Below are 13443 nucleotides of genomic sequence, written 5' to 3'. Positions count from 1 at the left end.
AGGTTTTTGATTGTTAACTGCTGCACTTTGAGCCATTTCAGCTGATGCAAGGTAACAGTTGCACCATTTGAACTTGTTTTTGATATTTGGTACCAATTCTGTCACTTCCTGTACATATTTGTATTTAAACCGGTGAGTGAAGCACTGTGTGGCTGGGAGAGGAGATTAATTTATTCAGTTAAAAATGTCAGAACCTCCTGGGATGATGTTCATGTCAGCTGCCAGTTACTCTCTGTGAGTCATCCTGCCATCCCTACAGTTAAAGCTCTGTATTCAGATACATTCAGTACTTGGAGGGTGAGAGCTGATGACACATAAATGACATTCATTTAAAGTTTTATGATTTTCCTCATTTTCTGTCACACAGTAAATACTATTAAAGTGGTGGATGCTTATAATAAACCGGGCCTGCCTACATGTGAGTAAGCTGTAAGCCAAAAACTCAGGCTTCACACATTTTTTTCTACTCCCAGGGTGTGTCTGGCATTACTCACTCAGCCTATGCAGCACACCCAAAGCATCCCACACTGCCTCAGAAAAGGAGTGTAAAACCAGTGGTCATTATCCAAGCACTGTATGCTGTCATGCAATGAACTGAAGTAAAAAAGACAGCCTGACAGTCACATGACTAAAAATGTAATAACTATGTAACTACCAGTATTTATTTATCCAGCCTGTTTACATCTGTTTAGCTCTAATTGCGCAACAGTAACTATGTAATTAACACTGAATTAGCGCAGAGAAAATGAGGTGAAAGATGCTCTATTGGTTTGAAATCCGGTGACTATGGAAGCCATTTGAGTACATTGATCTCATTATGATGTTCAAGAAGAAAGTTTGAGATTATTTAAGCTTTGTGATATGATATAATTACGTATCAGATGGGTACACTGGTCATGAAGGGATGGCCATGGTTAGCAATAATACTCAGGTAGGCTGTGGAGTTCAAACAATGTGCAGCCTGAACTATTGATACAAGGCATGATAGGTCTATACCTTCATGTTATTGACACCAAGTTCTGATTCTACCATCCTAATGTCACAAAAGAATTTGAGACCAAACGATTTTCCAGTGTTCTTCCAGTTTTAGTGAGCTTGTGTGAATTGTAGCCTCAGTCCCCTATTCCTACCTGACAGGAGTGGCGCCCTGTGTGGTCTTCTGCTGCTCATCTGCTTTTAGGCTCAATGTTTGCGTTCAGAGATGCTCTTTTGCATATCTTTGTTATAGTGAATGGTTACTTGAGTTGCTGTTGCCTTCCTACTAGCATTCTCCTCTGAACTGTGACATCAAAAAGCTGTTTTCACACAGAAATTTCAATGGACATAGCCATCTGTCAATAAGAGGAAATGTGGGAAAATCCCAGTAGATCAGCAGTTTCTGAAATACTCAAGAGTAGCCCGTCTAATACCAATAACCATAAACCGCTTAAATCACATTTTTTCCCCCCCATTCTGATGCTCAGTTTGAACTTCAGCAAGTCATCTTAACTATGTCTACATGACTAAGACATGAGAAGCAGCAAATCAGAGAAAGTCAGATTAAAGTTAAAGGAGCTCAAAGAGCTTGTTTTACACAGGATGCACTGAGGAGCTGTACAGAGGCTCAATATAAGATGCATAAGAAAGAATTTGAACTGTGAATCTAGCAGAGTGCAAAAAATAAAAACATGGCACTGGAAATGAGCTCCAGAGATCCACTTTAAAGCGGTTTTCACGAATGAAATCGAGGCATTGTTGATAGACTCACGCCTGGACTTGTTCAAGGTTGTCCTTTCCTCACTTATAGCCCAAAACAGGAGATAATCCCATCTCACTATTGGAAATACTCAGTTTGGTTTAAGAAAAGGCGGTGCCTGGAAAGAGTGGAGCTGGACGCCCACTCGCTCGCTGTGAATCCACAGTAATTGCCCAAGCTAGTCTCACAATCGGACATCACACAGACTTTGACTCAGAATCTGGGCAGAACAAAGACCATTAATACCGAAGGGCAAACACGTTCTTACATGCAGCCTCGCTGAGTAATAAGAAAAGAAACAGTCAGGTTTAGAGGGCAGGAGAAAGTGAAAAGAGCAGCAGAGAAGTGCTGTCACTTTGGAAGGAAGACAATAAATTACTCGGCACAAAATTAAACAAGCGACACACAAGCAGAGTGAAGGAACACAGGGACTGTTTGTGACAACATTACCTGCTGAAACATAATGTATCAGTGAATTCATCCTTGCCACAAAACATTATCACACAAAGCAGAGCTACAACAAAGTGAACCTTTAATAAAAATGACTTAACAATTCATCATTGGAGCGTACATTCATTGGTTTACAATTTATCCAGCAGCTTGGAAATGGCTATCAAAATGTCACTTTTTTAACTGAAACAATTACGAAATTACGATGAACTAAAATGAGAATATGCAGTAATAACCAGGCAGACAGGACTGAGGACGATTTACGCTCTGAGCACTTATGGATAAAGATTCACAGTCCCCGTTTCCATTCAGCGCTCAAAGCACTAATTAAGAAGATGAGGTCAGTTTTGTCACCGCTGTAACTTCAGCAAACACTGTACGTTTACCTCGAGCACGTAAAGGTTCGATCAATCCACCAAAGCTAAAGCGTAAAGAGACACGAGAGCGGGCAGCAAGAAATACTCCGATACGCCAGTTTGTTCAGGGAAGCTGAACAAGAAGCTATCTCCTTTTACAACTTTTTATCGTTCACACATCGTACAGGTCTGCTGTGACATGTATTCGAAGACGAGCACACAGGACTCGACCCGGCCTGTTAAAGAATTAATAGACAAGTGCTTCATGTTGGTCACGTGAAATCATCCGTTGCTGTCAGACTGAGACGAGAGCAGAGCCGGCACAGGGTTGAAGATTTTAGTATCCATGTCGACGACCACCTACGCCTCCACTCCCTCTAACTCGGGGGGCAGAGGGGATTTTGGGTGTTTGCTCTCAAAGTGCTGCTTGAAGGTTTTGGGGTCTGGCATCTGAGACTGTGAGAAGAGATGAAACATCCTACATTTGTTAAAGGAAAGGAGGACTTGGAGGAAAAGGCACTGCATTTGGTTTCAAATATGACTCCTGCCCTCATATGGGAGTTCTGAGGGGTCATACTTACTCTGCACACAGAGCAGGTGAATACAAGCGCTGCCTTGGCTGCCGTCTTTTGATCGTGACCTTTGGCCTTCTTCATCTCCGCCTGCTTCTTGGCGTTTTTCTGCTGGGACTGAATCTTCTGATGCCCTCGTGCCATGCTGGGAAAGCAGAGAGAGGAAGATGTAAGGACAGAATACTTATGCATGAGCAATCAGTAAGTAAACAACTAATTACGGTTATTTTTGTGTGTAAGGAGCAGCTTAATAATACCATGTTTGCTCATAAACAATGAGAAAAGAGTGATCAATCAAGGACAGTGCAAGGACTTCCTTAAATGCAGTTTAGGGTTTAATGTAGCAGTGTCAAACATAAGGCCTGGGGGTCAAAAGAGGCCTGGCACAGACTCCAAACGAGCCCACTGAATGGCTTTGGAAAATGTGAAGTATGGCATAAATTTGGGACTTTTAACTGTATTTTAAGTTTCAGTTTTACAGCATTACCTTCACTGATAAACATCACCCTAATGGTCATATTACACCAAATTAAGTTATAGATAAACAATCACATGACAAAAAAACCCCATATTTTTTTCACTGTCTACTATAGAAATGTATGCTTAATTTTCTCCTTTATAAATACATGACAGCCTGGGCAATGATTTCCTTCAGCATTTCTATATCAGCTTGAAAAACTGAGACATACTGTTGAAATTGGACTCTTTTCCTTATGTAAAGGGATTAAATATGTAGTTAAACTTCTTTATGCTGACAGAAACGCTGATTTCACTGCTTCGGCCCACTTAAGATCAACATGAGCTTTATGTGGCCCACAATGTAAAATAAGTTTGACAGTATTAGTGCACTAAACATTACAAACACTTACCATTGTGATTTTCTCATTTCAAAGAGAAAGTAACTTTCCCCCTTTTTGGGGGACCAGGACCAGGTTTGGCAGTTTTATGATACAAGATAATTACATTTTGGCATTTTTACAAGAGTCACAACCAAAGGAACAAGTTTTCTCATGCTCTCACAGGCTTTTAAATGTTGATCTTAGCTTTAATTGACTAGTTTAGCCTGTTCTCTGCAGATCATATTGTCAGTGAGTGAGAACCTTGCTTGATAACGGTTTGGGTGGATACCAGTAAAGGTTTGGTTATGCAACCAAGATATCTGTCGAGGCTCATAACTACAGGACAAACAGTCACTGTGTGTGTGGCACATTTAACCCATAGACCAAAAATAAGGTTCAGCTGAACAACAAATGAATGCTTGGCCACAAAAAAGTAACAGATTTTATCATTTAGATTGCTTTTAGGGGGCACATTAATCAAATGAGCCCCCCACTGTGACTGATAGAGAGCACTGTGGGGTCCAGGGACTTGGTAATGTGGCCTTGCTCACTAGACGCTTCCATAAATAGCCCTCTGTTGGTCAGCAATGTTATGAAGTGTTGTAAAACCACGTTAACGCCATTTTTTAAACAAGCTGCTCTGTAAAAACTAAGTAGTTCCACTGGTTCCTGTTAGTTAGTCATTAAAAAATGGCTAATGTCGGTGGTATATTTACTCAGCTCTTACTGCTTTTTGAGGTTTCGTCGTTTGTCTGCTGCTCTCCTCTGTTTTACAACATAATTTGCAAACGTCCTCTCATGTTAACCCCACTTTGTCTTCACTAATCCAGCTGCTAGCTGACAGTTGGTAGCATTTACACTGTACGTGCTATTCGTGTTAGCTTCGCCGGTTTAACCATATGGAGATTTCACTGCTCGCCGGGATTAGCATTCTTACAGACAAGCTGTATACTCTTATATTATAGCTAATAAATGTTTACAGAGATAAGAGCCCTTACCTTTTAAAAATGGGAGTACGTGTCGTTTGCTAGGTGCCTACACACTCAAATGTGACAGCTGCTCAGTTCACACTGACAGGTGAACGTCACGCTCCGTTCATTGACCATGACAAGAGTCGGTAATTATATACTTTCACTGCTTTTAGCGACTAAAAATGTTTACTTAAGCGCTTGTATTGGGACAAAAATAATAAAAACAACATACAAGATAAAACATTTTCTCATCGTATATAAAACTGCATTGTGAATTACAGGATAAGGTAATAATCAGTCATTAAAGATATCAGAAGTGCACCTGTGCTCGTTTCTTCATGAAGTATCATTGTAACATAATATAAGTCCTCGTCGTGGTCAGCCAAAATTCTTTTTCTGAGATGCAGGAAATAAGGGAACAGCATACGGGATTAACCAAATCTAAGTAAAAGGTGAGCTGATATGTACAAATATAGAAGGGATCCCTGAATGCACCGTTGTTCAAATCGACGTGCTGAAGACACAGAATGTTGGCACTGTCGCCCCCTAGTGTCTGAATTACAGAGGTACAAGTGTTTAGATCAGTCACTGTAGTTTCATGTACAGGATTCCACACCAACACTGACTGAGAAATCAAGTCAAGCTTTTTGATTTAAACATAATATGATGAGCCTTGAGTTAAAAGTCATTGTGTACCCAGTTTTGTATCATTAACACTGCTCTTTAGAGCACAAAAGTGCAAATATTACGCTTGGGTTTGTAAATATATGTAAACATATCTCCATGTCTCCAAGTTTTTCCACATTTATTTCCAATTTTTCAGAAGAAAACTCAAATGAAATAAGGAATATGCTCAAGAATTAACTAAAAAAAAGAAAGAAAGACGCTTATTAACAGAAAAACTTCCTAACCAATTATGTTAATTGCGTTGTGTTGCTCCTTTTAAATCAGCTAATATCACAAGATATTAGCTAATATCACAAGATATTAGCTGATTCACTTTGTGAAAATGTACAAGTAAGCATTTAACATAATTGGAGTTTAGTACCATTATTAATCAATCAATCAATCAATCAATCAATCAGTAATGATCATAATGTCAAAATTGGACATTATTCCTCTGTACTGACACATGCTAATCTTACTATTGTATACACTGCTCAAATAGAATAAAATCTTGATGAATGAAATATTCAAATAGAAAATCTTTATTTACAATATTTAATTTGTTGTGAACAAATGAAGAATAATTATCAACTTCTGCATTTTCAACGCTAAATCATCAACCTTGAAAAGCTGTGTGCACAGTAATGTGCAAAAGTCTCGAGCCACCCCTCATTTCTGTATCTTGTGTTATGAAAATAGGAAGCAGACGCAGCAATTTATTGAAACATCTGTAAACACACATGGAAATACAAGATAAAAGGCAGAAACAGAGTTTGTACAACATCAGTAGGTTCATACCAAAGTATGAACATCTTTGTTCTTCAACACAGCCTGAACTCTCTTAGCCAAACTTTCTTGCAATTTCTTGAGGAATAGTTCTCCGGACTTCTTGAAGGACTCTCATCTAGACCTCCTCTATGTACACTCACAATGATTTCAATCAAACATTTCAAACTTAGGTTGAGCAGTCCATAACTCTGTTGCCACTGATTTTCAGCCATACTTCCTTCCACTGAGACCATTTCTGATGAGGTTTCAGTGAACAGTAGATGGATCAACTGAAGGTCCAGATCTATCTCTCAGGTCCTGTTTCAGGTCTTTGCTGGATTTTTTTTTTTCCTGTTTCTTAAGAACACGACTTTCAGATACTGCTCACCTCCTGTAGATTTTTTAGGTCTGCCACTGCTTCTTTGTCCTCCACTTATCCGGGTTCCTCAAATTTTTTGAGGCCACACTCCACACCATGCAGAGATATGCCAGGTTTTCAGCTGGTGGTGCTGATGGTGCTCTTTTATATATGTCAGGTCAGGTAACACTCCATAATAAGGTCCATTACTAAGGGCGTAATTCACCTGTAATTAAATGGAATTTCATTTGAAATAACAATGTAATTATATTTACCTACAAATACTTAAATACTCAAAAAACTCAAATACTTACACTAGAATAAAGGGGTAAGCTGTGATATTTTCATTTTGCTGTAATTATTATGAAGTGTTTCATCACCGGCGTTGTCTCTTCTCTGTGTCTTTCACTGGGATTACAGGTGGATGTTTGTTTGCTTGTTACACAAGCAAACAGTTGGTACAGAAAGAGTCCAAAAATCTCCACAGTAAAAGAAATGAGCTCCCTCAGAAAAACACTAGGGGGCCTCTTTGGAGGAGGAACCGGCCGTGCTCCACAGTGAACACTGGTATGACGTGTGGAGGAATTTGTTAGTGTGCCACCAGCGTCCACTAACACTGAAACGCACATGATACCTGGAGTAACATTTAACATCCTGACGTATCATTGTAACAATCTCACCTCAAAGGTTTGCTTCACTTTTACATTTATTAACTCATATTTTAACCATGCAGTGCTATGCAAACACTGCAGCAGCACGGCCTGTATGCGCCATCATGTGGTTCACTGCGCTGCATTAGATGTTTATCTCTTCTGTCGTTGACATTGGTCACAGTGAAGCTGTTCACCGCGGCTCGTTATTTGACTAAATTCAGCTAATATGTAAATGTTCTGCAGCTGCAGTTATCACACGATGGATACGCAGACAAGCCGTCTCGATAACACCAAATTATTAATAAGAGTGTGAGGAAAACAGGAAAAAAACTTGCTGTTTGTGTGTTTTTGTTCATTTCATCATTTCATGTTTGAGTAGGAGAGACGGGGGGGAATCTATTTTTATCCACTATCAGGCACTATGGTCCATATTCCTGTTGGAGATCCTCTCGACAGGTGTCATGAATTTCTTGAGAGAAATATTATCATTGTGAGAAAAGCCTCCAGCAGGCCCGTCGCGCACCCCCTCCACCTCCCCATACCAAGAAAAGAGAGATAATCTATTCAGTCTTTTGTGAAAAGAAGGAAATATCTCTCAAGAGAGAAGGATGTGATTATGCTTTGAGAAGGGGGGCAGACAGTAAAAGAAAGAAAAGTGTGTGTTGGAGGGGGGGGGGGGGGTTGACAAAAGCCACACATTGCTCAGATTCCCCCACCCTGGAGGATATTGTGCAGGGACTTGCTAGCTTAGGTTTGGGGTGGGGTTCTCCAGCCTTAGGGGCTGTGTGAAAGCAAATCTTCCAGGTGTCAGCTTCAATAGTGGAGGAGAATATTATCTGGCTGTCCATTGTGAGTATGAATAAGCAGGGTTTGCCACAGACAGCAAGAGATGTGTTTTTTTCTCCTCTATTTGGGTCTTCTCCTCCCACCATGAGGGCTTTTCTTCCTCACACTCAGATCATGTTGTAAATTTGCTATGTTGCTGTCAAATGTTTACTTTTTTTGATTGCTTGTACCCTTTATATGAGGTTAAGCAGAATTAAGAAGAAAAATAAAAAAGAGGCTGACAGCAAAACCTCACACAGAGGGAGAAACGTCCACTGTCAGAGGTGAACAGGGCCTCCTTTTCTCCTCTGGAGGCTGTTTAGTGTAGAGGAAGTTGGATTTCATCTTCCCCATTAGCCACTTCCTCTCCCTGCTCCCCGGTTCAAGCTTTCCCTTTTTTTCCGAACCAACAGGTTTAGCCGCAGTCCACACCACGGCTCGCATCACTGTGACATGCCACAATGTTGCCAGACCAGTCAGGCTGTACACAAGCGGTGACACAGTCACAACAAATCCACTAGCTGACAACTTTCACTGCTGCTTCAGCAGCCCGGCTTTATTGATATAAACAAACACGGGAAGCGCTTGGGAGGTTATTTCACAGAAAGAAAAGAAAGAAGAAAAGAAGAAAAAGACATCAACCCGATTAAAGATTAAACTGCCGATATCAACCCAGTCCGAGGAAACGAGTGTTTCTGTTCATTGTTTCATTAAAACTGACTCTGAGAAATCACATCACAAGGGCAAATCATGCCTTCGGGGAGAGGGAAGTTAATTTCTTACCTCCGCACAGTCACACACGCCTACATCTCCTCGCACAGAGTGCAGCTGAAGGAGAGGTGAGGTCTTGGGTCAGGCAGACATAAGCTGGTCAAACAGAGGCTGATTGTGAAGGTGGTGACAGCTCACCAGCAGCAGCTCTCTGATATTTCAACTGTGACTGTCGGTGAACGGAGTCAGCAGCACTGGAAGGCAGCTTTAGCACAAATTTAAAGGAATTTGTAGTTTATTAGACAAAGCGGATCTTTTTTACGCTCCTGGAAGTTACCAAAATCTGACAATGTGAAACTCTGAGGTTTGTACATTGCACATGGTTAGTTTAAAGTGCTCTGACAGACTAATTAAAGGGTAGAAAGAGAGTAAGTAAATAGGTTGGAGACTATGGCACACACACGGACACACACAAAGAAATACTGAAAGATTAAAAAATGAAATATGTGAAGGGCAACAACATGTTTTTATGAAAGTTTTGGACAGTTTTATTAACTTTAATCCTTGAGACACCAGAAAAAGACATTTTCAGTGAATATTTTTGCTGTTTTGTTTAGAGGGTCACTGTGGCTCAAGTAGAGTGCTGGTTATTTACAGAGTTATCAGAAATTCAGCGGATCGATTCGTGCCTCCTCCAGCTCACACACTGAAGTATCTTTTGAGCAAGAGCCCCAAATTTCCCCTAAAGCATCCATCAAGGAGTGAATGTTACCAGAAGTGCTCACACAAAGAGAAAAGTGCTGTATGAATGTTTGGGTGATTGGGTGAATGTGACTTGTAGCAGGAAGCACTTTGTGTGCTCGAATTGAGTAGAAAGGCACTGTGTCAGTACCGCTGTAAAGCTTTGTTTTATTACTAAGAAAAATTGGGCTTAAGGCTGGTTGGACTGCCTGCATGTGCTGCAGACCGTCAGCGCTGCAATGTTGGAGAAATTGTGGTTTCTAAATTACCTCAAGGATCTTTTCTGTTGTGGCTCTGCAGTGTGGTGGTTTACACAGTCACACATTCACCTAATGAGTGAAAATGCCCCGATTTGGTCCTGTGAGGTGTCTGGTGTCAAAATCTGCCAAATCAAAAATGCAGACCTACCTGCTCTGGTGACCCTTGGTGAATATGGGAGCAGCTTAAAGCAGTAGTTTGTATGTCATTAGGCAAGCTGCAGAGGTTGCCAGTCTATCACACAAAGACAAAGAAACACTTCAAATTAGAATCACCAGTTAACCAGAGAAGTCTCTCAGTGGATTGTATGAGGGAAACCCATGCGTGCAGACACAAGGAGGACATGCAAGAAGGCCAGAGCTGGCATCAATGACACTCACTGCATCAGCAGCACAGAGACACCTGGATAGCCTCCAGCCCCATGAACCCCAACTTTTCTGTAGTAGGATTTGCAAAAAAACCAAACCAAACACAACACCTGATAATCATTTCATCACATTTCTAATAGTTCATACCAATAATAAATATGCATTGAGCCAGTATTGGCTCGTTACACTGACAAAGTCAATCCATCCATTTTCTTAACTGCTTATTCAATTTTGGGTGGCACCGTGTCCAGTGTGTACCCTTTAGGCCTATGATCCCCTCCAAACCTTGAACTGGATAACCAGAAGAAGCTTAATGGTTGTCATCGGTATTAATTCTGACACCAAAGCTAATATTATTCGAGTACCCATGCTGCAGTCAACCTTATCCTCTATGTTTGACTTCATTCATGTTCAAGCATGTGTTTGCAACCCCTCATGTCATTCATCCATCCCCTCCCTCCACCTCCTCTTGATCTAACCTCCATCTGAATGTCAACATCCCCCCTCCTACATGCACACATACCCACACCTCTGTCTCCTTCTCAGCTGTGGGCTTCTCAACTCAAACAGGTAGACTCAGACACAAAATCCCGGCCAAGTCCAGGCAAGCTGCTACTCCTGCGAAAAAACGCCTGGAATGCAGGATACACCTTTCACCTCACAGTTGGACACACACACACACAAACACACACACACACACACACACAAACACACACGAAAAGTATGTGGTGGCTCGTGGCCCCTGACTTTCCAGTCATGCTCTCGCCTGCTTGTGGCAGCTTGTACGTTAGCCCTCGCACGATTTCTGCTGTCATCTCGCCCCATGGCTGAGATTCCAGCAGGCGAGAGTCATGTAGGGGAAGGTAAAGATAAGAGAAAAGCTCATGTACAACCATTATTTTGATCTCACTCTGTTTTCTGTGCAGCGTTAATGAGTCGTGCATGGATTATGAGTCAACACAGACTTGGGTGCATTTAGGTAAAAGCCGCTCTTGTGTAATGTAACAGGCTTCGCTGTAATTTTGCACCTCTGTGGTGCTGTTTAATCTATTTCTCCTCTAATCACATGCATCTTAAAATACAGCAATAGAGCTGGAAGGAGGTAGGCAACAGAGCTGAATAGAACATTTTTATTTCCTTCCCTTTTGTCTCTCTGTTGCTCTTTCGCTCAGTCTGTGTGTTGTTAGAAGAAAGGGACCCCACCTGTATTTATCTAGCAGTCCCATTTACACACACACGTACACAGAGAGAGCTCAGCCAAGGCCCAGGTGCTCTGTAAAACAAATTGGACAAGGGAGGATAGTAATCACCAGCAGGGCACGCAAACACATGCATCCTCAGACGCACAAACAGGAACACACATGCAAGCACACACACTGCTGACGGTTTAACTGAATCTGAAACGTAATTTTTGGATTTCCATATAAAGGCGCCCGAAAGCATTCATAAGCAAAAGGCTGGCACGTTGTCATGCAAACACTTCCATCAGACCAGTTTGGAAACGTCTCCCCAGCCCTTTCTCAAACTCCAACAAACCTCAGGTGCAGACGTAGACAACTGCTCGGGTTCGAAGGGGATAAAACGTCATTTGTTTCCCCCTGAAATGCAAAGGAGAAAACAAAGGCAGCAGAAGAATTTCACTTTTTATACGCTTACTTAAATACCAATACCACTAATATGATATAATAACATATAGATATACATTCATTTAAACTTCTCTTTGAGTAAAATAAAAGAGTTTTATACTTTAAGCTGCATCAGTAATGCTGATTAAACAGAATCACAGGTCTGCTGGGATTTTCTTTATATATGAGCAACACTCAGCACAGAGTCACTTTCTGCCAGTTTATTACCAGTTTTTATGGAAATTTCCAAAAATGGTAAATGGTATAACTCAGTGAGAGGTTTAAAAAAAAATACAGGAAAATTAACAGTAAAAAAGTAGCATGGATAAATAAAAATGCTTCAAACTGGTGCACTGAACTGTGTTTTTACAGATTTTGACTGTGCACAGCACTGCAGTTTTTTGTGGGTAAATATGCACATTTTAAATAAAGCAACACTCCTTAATCCTGCGACTATAAGTATACAATACGATGTAACAATGTAAATTAAATTATACTCAATTTTTTTGTTGTAAAAGCAAATTATGGTGAGGTTACTGTCAACATGTTTTACAGTCTTTGTAACTCAGTAACTCTGTGAGAGCTAAGAAAAAGGAAAAAAGGTGGAAATAAAAGGAAATCATTTTTGATGCATGTCAGTTGGATTCATATGTTTGACTCTCTGACACTCAGGACTTAGTATAGGGTTAGATTACCTGTCATCATTCTCTTTTACTTAGACTTCATGGTATTAAATACATTAATGCAATACACATTAAAACTCATTTCCAGGGGGTCATAACCTAAAAGAAAGAAGCTTTAAATCTGTTTACAGCCTCATATTTTTAAAATCTTAAACTATTTTACCATTTATACAGCTTTCAAAAATAGCATATATCAGAATTGTACTCAAATAATTAATTTCCTACCACTTATCCTGTTTTTGTTTCTCTGTGACCAAACAAGTCGACATATTGTTTATATACTGAGTAATACAGTATAGTTTTATTTGCTGTGTCTCTGCTGTGTGAATGGACACTTGTGTCCATCAACCATCTGCATTAAAAAAAAAGAAAAATGAAGTTTTATATTCAGCAATTACATATTGTTTGTGCCCCACCCGACCACTTCCACAGTCATTCTATGACACACACACACACACACTGTTTGCTCTGGCAGGGTAATCCCAAACACTGGGATCTCCTTATACAATAGATTCATTAAGGGGACAATGGCATTGTGTCAGCTAATGACAGGGCTCCTCCCTGCCTTCGCTCTGCTCTGAGATTACCTGGAACACACACACACACACACACACACACACACACACACACACACACACACACACACACACACACACACACACGAGTCTCTATTGAAATCTGAGGGGCCAGAAGTAAAATCAGCCGATGGGGGAATGAAAGACAGCCTGGGGCAGTGAGTGGCCAGTTTGAGGCTGTGCAGTCATGCCTCGAGTCCTCCTGTTTCAAACATAACCAATCATAACAGAATCAAATCAAATCATATCTGAAGCCTTAAAAATCCGTAAATCTAATCTGTTTCCTGTG

At 40.7% G+C, this 13443-nt stretch overlaps 1 protein-coding gene and 1 long non-coding RNA gene across 2 annotated transcripts; both read right to left on the bottom strand.

Moving 5' to 3' along the window:
• Positions 1–2250: 2250 nt before the first annotated feature.
• On the bottom strand, positions 2251–5064 carry LOC116322521 (zinc finger protein 706-like). The gene is made up of 3 exons (XM_031742611.2): positions 4951–5064; positions 3123–3258; positions 2251–2997 (listed from the first exon to the last, which is right to left on the bottom strand). Exons 2-3 carry the CDS (start codon positions 3255–3257, stop codon positions 2902–2904), a joined length of 231 nt encoding a protein of 76 aa, XP_031598471.1. The 5' UTR covers position 3258; positions 4951–5064; the 3' UTR covers positions 2251–2901.
• Positions 5065–8093: 3029 nt separating this feature from the next.
• LOC120435914 lies at positions 8094–12003 on the bottom strand. Its single transcript, XR_005610012.1, has 3 exons — positions 11808–12003; positions 10054–10137; positions 8094–9169 (listed from the first exon to the last, which is right to left on the bottom strand). It is a non-coding gene; the product is annotated as an uncharacterized LOC120435914 (long non-coding RNA).
• Between the last annotated feature and the right edge of the window lie 1440 nt (positions 12004–13443).

Source organism: Oreochromis aureus, linkage group 22, assembly GCF_013358895.1.
Source record: "Oreochromis aureus strain Israel breed Guangdong linkage group 22, ZZ_aureus, whole genome shotgun sequence".
NCBI lineage: Eukaryota > Metazoa > Chordata > Actinopteri > Cichliformes > Cichlidae > Oreochromis > Oreochromis aureus.
This window is presented reverse-complemented; position numbering and strand designations above follow the sequence as displayed.